The following is a 10033-nucleotide window of genomic DNA, read 5'->3' as shown; positions in this document are numbered from 1 at the left end:
GGGATGAGGACGGTGATTCAGTGCCCTCCAAGTCCTGACTCAGCCATTTGGAACTCTTTCAAACGTAGGAGACCCCAAACTGCCACCCTCACCTGCTTCTCTCTCCGCCAGGTGCCTCCTTGCCCCCCACAGAGACCCAGCGGCTCCTTTTTGGCACAGATGACAAGTGCTTCACCAGGATGACCCCCGTGCTGCTCTTGCTGGCCCAGGCACAGCGGGAGGAGGAAGAGGAGGAGGAGGAGGAGGTGGCTCTGGCCCAATCTTCCTACCTCTCTGCTGATGGGGTGGTGGATGTGGCTCCGTACCCACAGCTCAGGTCCGTGGCCCTCGCTGCAGACATGGGAAAATGCAGGGGCTGGGAGCTGGAGGGGGTGGAGAGGGGCAGCCCCAGCCCTTTGTGGGAGGAGGAAGTGGGACAGGGCCTGGCGGGACCCCCAGGGTACAAGGGGTCCTTGTGACCCTCCCTGTGTTCCTCTTGCAGCCCACCCCTGGCCGGGACTGAAGAGCTGCCATTGCCCACCACCCTGAATCACACCAATGCGTCCTTCTCAGCACCTGGCAACAGCAGCCAATTCCTGGGCATCCTCACTCGCTTCATCCGCCAGGTCCTGAGCCCCGACACCGAGCCTCCCACCCCACCCAGTGCCCACCACTGGTTGGACTTCCAGCTGATGGAGACCCTCCCTCACCAGCTGCTCAACCTCTCAGAGGAGGCGGCACTGGAGCGACTGGTGCAGTCGGAGGAGCCCTCGGTGCTGCTCTTCCCCCAGGACAGCGGGGCCATGCTGGAGCAGCACCTGGGGGACTGGCAGCCAGAGGGGACTGTGCTGCAGCTGCTGATGGGCAAACTGGAGGCGGTGATCCAGGAGCTGAGGGACATCCCAGCTTTCCGAGCCAATACGGGGCTTTTCCAACATCTCCTGAGTTTCTGCTACTTCCCGCCAGGGCTGGGCGAGGAAAGAGGTGTCGAGCAGCCCTCAGGCTTGGGAAAGCTGCACGCTCTGCTGCTGCTGAAGGCGCTGCAGACGGTGCGGGTGCGCTGGCAGGAGCGCAGGAAGGTGCTGCGGCAGAACCGCAGTGCGCGGCACCAGGCCCACTGCCGCCTGCAGGAGCTGACCATTGACCTGCGCGACCGCCAGTTCATCGTCATGCCCACCGTCTACGCCGCCAACAACTGTGAGGGGCCCTGCAAGTTGCCCCTCTCCACCCGCGTCCCTGGCTACCACTCGCACACGGTGCTGCTGCTGGGGATGCAGGAGCGGGGCTCCCCTCTCCAGCGGGCTCCCTGCTGCGTGCCCATCCGCTACTCGGACCAGCTCATCATCAGCCTGTCCGCGGAGGGGCTGGAGGTCCGCAAGTTTCCCAACATGGTGGCAGAGGAGTGCGGCTGTCGGTAGAGCCACCCCCCCCCATCTGCTTCCCTGCTCACACCCATCCTTCTACCCAATCCCAATTTGCCCTCCCAACTCTGGAGCTGGTGCTTCTCGCCAAGATGGAAGCTCCCCGCATGTCCTTGCCCCATGTTTGGCTCCTTAGCGTCGCTTTGGTTCTGGGTTTGTCTGTGGCTGTGCCAGTCCCACATCTCCCTGATGCTGGGGATATCTGAGGTGCTCATGGGGCCGTGCTGCTGCGTGGCTCTGACTGCGGTAGGTTTGGGGGGGATATGAGGGCTGCAGAGCCATTGCAGGAGGTCATGGCTTGGCCGATCTGGCCAGGACCATACTCATTGACCCCTGGCCTTCTGTCTCTGTAGTGGCTGCCCAGGGCAGTTATTGCTTCCTCCAAGCCCCACCTCAACTCACAGCACCCCCTGGTCCTTTCCAACCCATCCCCAAGCCCCCGCTGTCCACGCAGCTTCACCAGTGAAAGCAGAAGAGGAGGAAAAATCCCCTTGCAGGGACCAGCCTTTACCCAGGGACCCATCCCTGTATGAGCCAGGGCTGTGGAGAGCAGTGGCCCAGGGTTCTCTGCATCGCCTCACACTGACCCCATTCCCGGGTGCTGGCAGAGCCAGGGGGTGTGGGGAGGGGGAACTGCAACGGGAGTGATCCCGTTACACCCCTGGGCTGCTCATGCCATTAATAGGAGCGGGCACGATCGGCTGCCAAAGCACCTGCTCCGTGTCCCCGCTGGTGTCGGCACAGCCAGCTTGGCACCCCCAGATCATCTTCCCAGCTCGGCCAGAGCCATGGGGGCTGCTGCTGGGTCCAGCCCCCTCAAAAGCAGCTCTAGAGCTCATCCTGGCTGCAGCACCCCCATGCTGGGACCAGTCAAAGACACCAGGCTTTGCGTGTTCCTGTGGTGGGGGCATGGCTGGAGGCTGGCACACACCAAGGAACCCACTTTAGCCATGAGCCCCCATGTGCCTGGGATGGGGGGGGCGGGTGGCACAGAAAACACACAAACTTAACCAGAGACAAGATTTTTTTTTTGTTTTGACTTGTTGTTTTTTTTTAAAACATTCAATTTAATACCTTATTAAAAATGAAAATAGTTTATTTTAACCTCTATTGATTTAGCAAATACTTAAACCTGCCGCGGCTTGGGGCTGTGAATGTCTCTCGTAGTTGCTACAGCGCTGCGTGATGTTGCATTTGAGTTTCGTTCCTAAAAGCGACTCTGTGAAGGCAAGGCCCGAAGGGACCCCAAGGTGGTGGATTTTCCAGTCCTGCTGTGCCACCCTGCAGCGATGGCACTGGGGCCCGGCGAGGTCAGCGTTGATGTCCCTCCGAGGACGGCAGCAGCCCGGCTTTGTTAACCCAGAACACACTTCTCTCTTGATGTGCTTTAAATAAAACCATTAACTGAATTCAAGAGCTACACAGTCTGGAGACAAACTCTGTTCACTGGGATCCCTGTGCCCACTGCACCACCCCGATGCCTCGGGGACTGTGAGGGGAAGTGAACTGCACGGGAGCTTTTGGGTGGGGACAGAGAAACCACGCAAAGGCTGGGTGAAAAGAAGCCCCTTCACCTCGTCCTCTTGGGTTCCTTCGTGTGCTTCATCCAGGGGGGCCCAAAGTCCTGGAGGTCCTAGCAGCCCATGCCACCGGCCTGGGACCATCTCTGGAGGGTGGGCAGTGAGCAGCAGGGAGCCCCGGCTGGGGTGGTGGTGGGGTAGGACACCCCTGGTTTCAGCACCATCAAGCCCCCCCAGGCCACCCCAGCCTCAGTCGCGCCTCTTGCCCTCCCTGGGCCTGGTGGTGCCGTCCGGCTCCCAGGGCTTCCTGCCCTTCTGCTGCCGCCAGTCCCGCTTCGGGCCCTCCCGGCTCTCGGCCCTGCTGGGACGGCCCTTCCACCCCTCCCTCCTGGGCTCATCCCGCCCCCGTCGGCTCTCCTTCCCCTCCCGGCCCCGCTTTCTCGGGGGCTGCTGCTCCCGCTCCCGGGGGGCCCTGGGGGCTCTGCCGACCTTGTCCCCTGCTGCCCTGTCCTTGGCTCGCGCTTCCCGACGACTGCCACCCTCCTTCCGCAATTCTTCTTCTTCTCCTTGTCCTTGTCCTCCTCCTTCTTCTCCTTCTTCTCCTCCTTCTTTTCCTCCTTCTTCTCCTCCTTCTTTTCCTCCTTCTTCTCCTCCTTCTTCTCCTCCTTCTTTTCCTCCTCCTTTTCCTCCTTCTTCTCCTTTTTTTCTTTCTTCTTCTCCTGGCTCTTCTTCACCTCCACCACAACTGGTGGCACCTCGGGGACATCTGCAGGCTCTTCATCCTCGTCCTTGTCCTCGTCTTTGTCCTCATCCTTGTCCTCATCCTCTGGTGTTGAGCGGCCAAACCACTTCTTGAAGATCCAGGGCTCTGCCTGGGAGAGGGTGGAGGGGACCAGGTGCCGATGATGCAGCCCAAAGGACCCCTCTCCCCACTGCCCGCTGGGGACGAGATGCTCCCTCCCCATGGGAGATGCTCTCGGGATGCTGTTTCTCCCCCTCACCCTGGACCCATACCAGGTTGCTGTCAGCATCATTGTCATCATCATCGTCGTTGTCGCCATTGTCGTCACCATCATCGTCCTCAACCACGCTGCTCTCGGGCTGGGGAGGTTGGGCTGTCACCACTTCTTTGACCTCCTCCTCCTTGGGGATCACCACCTCTGGAAGCGGAGAGGGACAGGCCACCATCAGCAGGGGACTGTTTGGATGTGATACCCCAGACAGGGGGTCCCAGGGCCACCCTACCATGGAGGATTGGGGCAGCCCAGAGCAACAAACCCACCAGGAATAGGAGGTGGCGGAGGTTCCTGCCTGACACGACTGACTGCATCCCTGGAGCATGGCGCTGGAAGAGAGGAAAGGAGAGGAGGCAGGAGATAGCGGTAGGGTCTGCCCACCCCATCCCCCTCCACCCGGCTCCCAGCTCACCTTGGAGCACCTGGAAGGTGACGCTGAGCAGGGCCACGACAGAGGCCACCAGGATGCATTTGTTGAGGGTGAGCCCTTCCCAGAGGAGCGGCTCCTCTGCCGGCTCCAGGCTGGGGGACTCCACCTTCCTCTGCACAGGGAGGCTCTTGGGGACTGAGCACCCCCAAGGAAAGCAGCGTTACTGGGGAAGCTGGGAAGGGGCCAAGGGGATGGGAAGGGCAGGGACAGACAAAGGTGTTTGGGCAGGTAAGGAAAAGGGTGCCATGAGGGCTGAGTCAAGGGGTTTGGGCCATGCTGGCATTGTAGCATCCTGGGGCTCAAATGGGGAAAACTCTGCCCCTGCTCCAGGCTCTGCTGCTCCCCTGAAGGCCAGGGATGCAGGAGAATGGCCAGGCTGGCCATTTTGGGGCAGAAAAGGGCTTTCCTTCACACCCACCTGGTGGTCCAGCAGCGCTGCCTTTGGCTCCCACCTTCTTCTCCGCTGCTTTCTTGTCCACACTGGGCAGTGCTGGCTCTGGCATGCTCAGCTCTGGCTCGTCCTGATCCTGCTCAGAGACGCTGTGTTGGGTCCTTGACTCCTCTAGGCCCTGCGGCCAGGGTGTCAGAGCATCGCAAGGCCGCTGAGCAGCATGGTGGGGCACAGCTGCACGTGTGTGCCCCCTCCCAGAACAAGGGGTGCTCAGCACAGCCGTGCAGGGACCTGGGTTCCCCCGGGGCTGAACCGATGCCACCAGCCTTGAGTGGTGCAAACCAGGCTTGACACTGGCTCCTCGAGCAACCAACCCTGGTGCGTTGATTTGGACTGGATCAAAACACATTGGGCTTTAATTTTTGTCTGCTAATTTGGATTTAGCCACTAGCTGGCTCTGTGCTGCAGAGTGGATGCTGGTGGAGCCAATGGGTGAGTGGTGGCTGCTGAATCCCGGGCTGTGCTGGAGGAAGCCCCCCCAGAGGAGCCCTCGGGGCTGAATTCACCCCCAGATGGGATGAGCACGGCCACAAACATCCACTGACAGATGGCGGGATCCATGGGGGTCAATGCACCCAGAGAAGAGGGAGCACACATGTGTCAGGGTCTGGGCTTGGTGCTGCAGGGCTGCTGTCCTGTGTCAGCAGCATCGGATCAGTGCCACGAGGGAGAGCTGCCCCCCAGCACGGAGCAGTGACAGTGACAGCGACAGCTGAGGGACGCGGCCATCGGCTGCCCCGGGATGGACATGCACCACCGTCCTGCAGAGTCCCCATGGGCTGAATGCGGGACAGCCCCCCCCGGCAGCCCCCGGCCCCAGGATGCTGTGCACTTACATGGGCTCCTCTGCTGTCCCAGTCGCTGTCACCGGAGCATCAGCATCTGTTAAAGACAAGCACAGTGCAGGTCGTTAGGTGGTGAATTTGGGGAGGGGGGAGTTCCTGTGTGGTCTTCCCACTGCCACGCACCGGAGTGGGGACATCCTGGCCACATTCCCCTTGTTAGTGCAGCTGGGTCACCCGTGGAGAGTGGTTTCAGAGGACAGTCTGCTGTCCCAGTCGCTGTCACCGGAGCATCAGCATCTGTTAAAGACAAGCACAGTGCAGGTCGTTAGGTGGTGAATTTGGGGAGGGGGGAGTTCCTGTGTGGTCTTCCCACTGCCACGCACCGGAGTGGGGACATCCTGGCCACATTCCCCTTGTTAGTGCAGCTGGGTCACCCGTGGAGAGTGGTTTCAGAGGACAGGCAAAATGCACCCCTGGCCATTGCGGCAGCAGCCGTAGGGTGTGAGAGCAGCACTGAGCCCCAACACATCACCATCCTGTGTGTCCCTGGGGAGCTGCGGCTGAGAGGGACGGTCACCTCCCTGCCAAGGCACACGGTGAGGGACGAAGAGCCCAGGGTGTGCATGGATGCCCTGAAAACACTCGGCTGGAGGTGGCTCCAGCCATAGCCTTGATGGCAGGATGAGCTCTGGGTACTGCTGAGCAACCGGACCTCAGAGACAGCCTTGAGCTACCCAAGAGGACGACAAAGCTCAGCGATCACCCTTGGGGCTTTTCCCAGATGTGAAGTGGGAGGGAAACTGGAGGGTCCCAGGGCTCTGCAGTGGTTGGGCACAACGAAGGACTGGGGAGTGCATGGGGCTCCCCCTGCCCCTGGGTCTGGGGTGAACTCTGGGGGTGAGCCTGCACCAAAATGGTGTCAGTGCCATGCAGCCTCAGCCCTTTTGGCACCTCCGAGTGCAGCCCCTGCTCCGCTGGGATCTGGATGCTGTATTCTTGCAAGCCCTCACCAGAAGGAGGGATTTTTCCCTCAGTGGACGAAAGAATGTTGAGAAAAATACTAGTTCCTGGGGTGAAATCTGAGACATGATATTGGATGCAAAACAAATGAATAAGAGAAAGACTTTTGGCTGAGGAACTGTGGCCTGAAAGGTCTTTGCTTTCAAGATTAAATAAATAAATAAATTAGAATAAGAATTTTTCCTTAAAGCATTTTTCCCCCAAGTGCTTGTTGTGTCTTTGAGCTACACAGCTATTCTCACTTCTTTTGAGTAGAGACGAGCCCGAGGAAGATGAAGGAGGCCACAAACCTCCATTCTTCTTTGCTCTGGCCACAGCTAATGTCCCCGTGGGGCTGGTGCCATGTGAGTGCCCCCCTTGGTATCCCAAGGTACCTTTTCCCCCGTCCCTCCCGGTCTCAGGGCATTCCGAGTCTTTCTCCACCGCCTCCTGGGGACCTGTGGCCACAGCACCTCATGGGATTCTCACTAAACCCAAGGGACAAAACAGAGGAGCCCAAACCTCCTCCAGTCCCTGGGCACGGTTCTGGGTTTTGCCACAATGACCGCAGGGCACTGTGACAGGAGGAGGGCCCACAGCCATAACCCCCACACCTCGCAGGTGATAACACAGTCCCAGAGCTGACTGGCTCCATGCCCAGGACTGTTCCCCTCCAGATGGGAAATGAGGTCTGTTCCTCAGCATTTTGGGGCTCTACAGCCCATGTAGGGTCCCTATTCCCAGTCAAGACGGGTTGTGTCACCCACAGGGCCACCTTTCCTGGGGCTGGTTCCTGTCAGAGCAGCTCCAGCACTGATGTACCGAGCACACGGCCACTGCCCATGCAGGGAATGTAACTGGTGGCAAGGACAGCCACCAATGCCAGGGATGTTCACCGATGCCAGGGACAGCTTGCCCATGGCAGGGCTGGTCAACCGCAGCCACAGAGCCCAGCTCCAGCCCTGACTCACACCGACTCCTGCCCAGAAGCCGTCCCATGCAACTGCTTGACACAGCCACCCCCTCCCTGGCGCTGCCCATGCTCCGAACACCAGATCTGCTTTTAAATGCACAAAATGACAGACACTCAACAAATAATCAGCTCTGCTGGGGCTTTTCAGGCACAAGCTCCCGAGGTTGCCTCCACCACTGACTCACATCAAAGAAACTTCCAAAAATAGTCCCCTCACCGGCCCTGCTCTCCCCGTGTGCGCTCACATGGCAGCACCAGGACGGGCCCCGTGGCCCCTGATCTGCCCCTGGCTGGCAGCGGGGCCAAGCACTGCCCCATGGCTGTGCCCGTGGGTGCCCTGTGACAGACTGAAGGGGTTAAAATCCACAGAAATTCATACCTGGGGCTTGACCACCACCGCTTTGCCTCCAGCTCCCCGACTGGCTCCGGCTCTCCAGGGTAATATACAGCGACAGCTGCCGAACCGTGCCGGAGCAAAATAGCACCCAATCACCGGGAGCCCGAGCACCCGCGCTTCACCCCCAGAAAAGGCAGCTTAGCCTCGGGCGTCGAAGGCGAGGTGGGCACAGGAGGATGCGGCTCTAGAGGGCACCGGCGACACAATTTGTTCCTCTGTGAGCCTCCCCCGGAGGGCATGAAGAGAGGAGACAGGGCGTTTTGCTCCCCAACACGGGGTCTCTGACTCATGGGATGGACATGGGGATGCAGATCAGAAACCTGCCTGGTGGTGTAGGAGAGAGGAGAGGCAATCCCTTGGGACCAGCAGTGCTTAGACAACCCCAGTAAAAAAAACACTTTTTGCCAGTGTTTAGAGCAGGTACTTTGCCCTCTGAAATCTCTGATTTCCCCGCAGAAAATTCAGGAGCCCTGCTGCACCCCTTGAGGAGGCGGGGAGGGATGTGGTCCTCACTGCAATTTCCTGCTCACAGGAGGGAGCAAGGAGATGCAGTATCTCCCATCTGGGGAGCTGAAAAGGACCATCAGGCTCTGTGGTGCAGTCCTGGGTATGTGGTGCAGCCGTGGTTGGTACCAGCCCAGCACATTTTGTTGGCATCCTGCTTTGAGGACGTCTCTCTTATGGAGAGCCACTTCTGAAAGGCTTCAGGTTTAAAAAAAACCCCTGAAAGTGTGATTTTCGACGTTTTTCTTTAGCAGAAGTGTGAAATGTCTTTGATTGCGAGATCTAAAGGAGGAATTAACTGGACACTGGTATCCCAGAGAGGACACAGCCTTTCTCCAGGACACCCAGTGGGACTGGGTCATGGTCCTGCTGTAGGGCCATGCAGCAAATGAACTCGGGAGCCATTGTTTGCTTTCCAGGGCAGGGATTTTCCCTCTTGGGCAGCGACAGGACTGAGCACACCATGAGCCCTGCCGCAGTATAAATAATGTGATGCAGAAGTCGAATGCCGATGGAGGAAGCGATGGAGCTGCAAACACAGTCCCCATACCATGCTGGGACTGCGGGTGTGCACACCAAGGGCAGTTTTCTCCATTTTATTCATGCTCCGGTACGGTCAGGGCAGTTAACTGGCAAGGTTGCTTTATAGGGCCATAATAAAAGCAGAAAATGATAAAGAGGCCAAATAAACATCCTTTCTTCTTCCAGTTAATCAAGTTTGCTGTGGTGCTCGCAGCTCTGTAGGCTTGCTCCTGCCCCCAGGAAAGCACCTGGGGGTTGAATGGGACACGTCTGCACACACAGAGCCTGTCAAAGCGTCCTCCCACTTTGGAGCCATGGGACCTGGAGCTCTACTCACCCTTTCCAGGACTTTGCTACACCCCGTTCCTGCAGTGGGGAGGGACCAGGGTGTTTTTGCCTCCACACGCTCAGCTCCAAGCAGCTCCCCACCAAGCTGCAAAGCCTCCGTCTCTCTCAGACAATTTATCCCAGGCAGATGGAGTAAAGAGATTCCCAGAGGCAAATTCTTTCCTAATCCCTTGAAAACCCCCCAAAATCCCGGCTTCTCCCTTATGAGACTGATAAAAGTGTCTTTGGGACAGGGTGAGCTCAGAGAGGTGGGGGAAACATGATCTGGCCGTGAGCTCAGGCAGAGAGAAAGTTGCTGTGGACAAGGGCTAGGCTCCATGTCCAGGCTAAATATTGACTCCCTGGTTTGGCTGGATGACACAGATCTGTCTTCTCCGACGTCCCCGGCTGTGGGCTCGCCTTGCACTCACACGGATGCATCTCTGGCCGCCCTCGGTGCTCTGCCATGGTGGCTTTGTGGTTTGCGGTCCAGATGGAGCGAGTTGTGCTGCAGCATCCCCATCCCGCTTCTATGGCAACACTCATTTATCCTCCCACCAGGACATCATCTTCCTTCTCCCTGTCTTTAATAACTCGCAGTTAAAAGGCAATCATAAAGGCGGAAAATTAGTCACTGATTATTTTCGGCATGGGTTAGTTCTGGAGATGAATTTTCCTTTTCTCTGTGCAATTTCCCCCTCTCCCCAGA

The 10033-nt window shown here is 58.6% G+C and overlaps 2 protein-coding genes across 2 annotated transcripts in view; one reads left to right on the top strand and one right to left on the bottom strand.

The window, feature by feature from the left end:
• AMH (anti-Mullerian hormone) overlaps positions 1-1397 on the top strand; it is a 3591-nt gene extending 2194 nt beyond the window's left edge. Inside the window, exons 3-4 of the mRNA XM_010182236.1 lie at positions 112-316; positions 482-1397. Of these exons, the coding sequence (XP_010180538.1) occupies positions 112-316; positions 482-1397 (1121 nt within the window). The remainder of the gene's footprint in view (positions 1-111; positions 317-481) is intronic.
• Positions 1398-3169: 1772 nt separating this feature from the next.
• LOC104538877 (nucleolin-like) lies at positions 3170-4935 on the bottom strand (the record flags this gene model as incomplete). Its single annotated transcript, XM_010182235.1, has 5 exons — positions 3170-3379; positions 3655-3792; positions 3935-4080; positions 4349-4501; positions 4785-4935. Coding segments are annotated over 5 exons (798 nt in total), but the record flags the coding sequence as incomplete, so codon positions are not given.
• Positions 4936-10033: the final 5098 nt, after the last annotated feature.

This window comes from Mesitornis unicolor, unplaced genomic scaffold (genome assembly GCF_000695765.1).
Source record: "Mesitornis unicolor isolate BGI_N332 unplaced genomic scaffold, ASM69576v1 scaffold3394, whole genome shotgun sequence".
In the NCBI taxonomy this organism is placed as follows: Eukaryota; Metazoa; Chordata; class Aves; order Mesitornithiformes; family Mesitornithidae; genus Mesitornis; species Mesitornis unicolor.
This window is presented reverse-complemented; position numbering and strand designations above follow the sequence as displayed.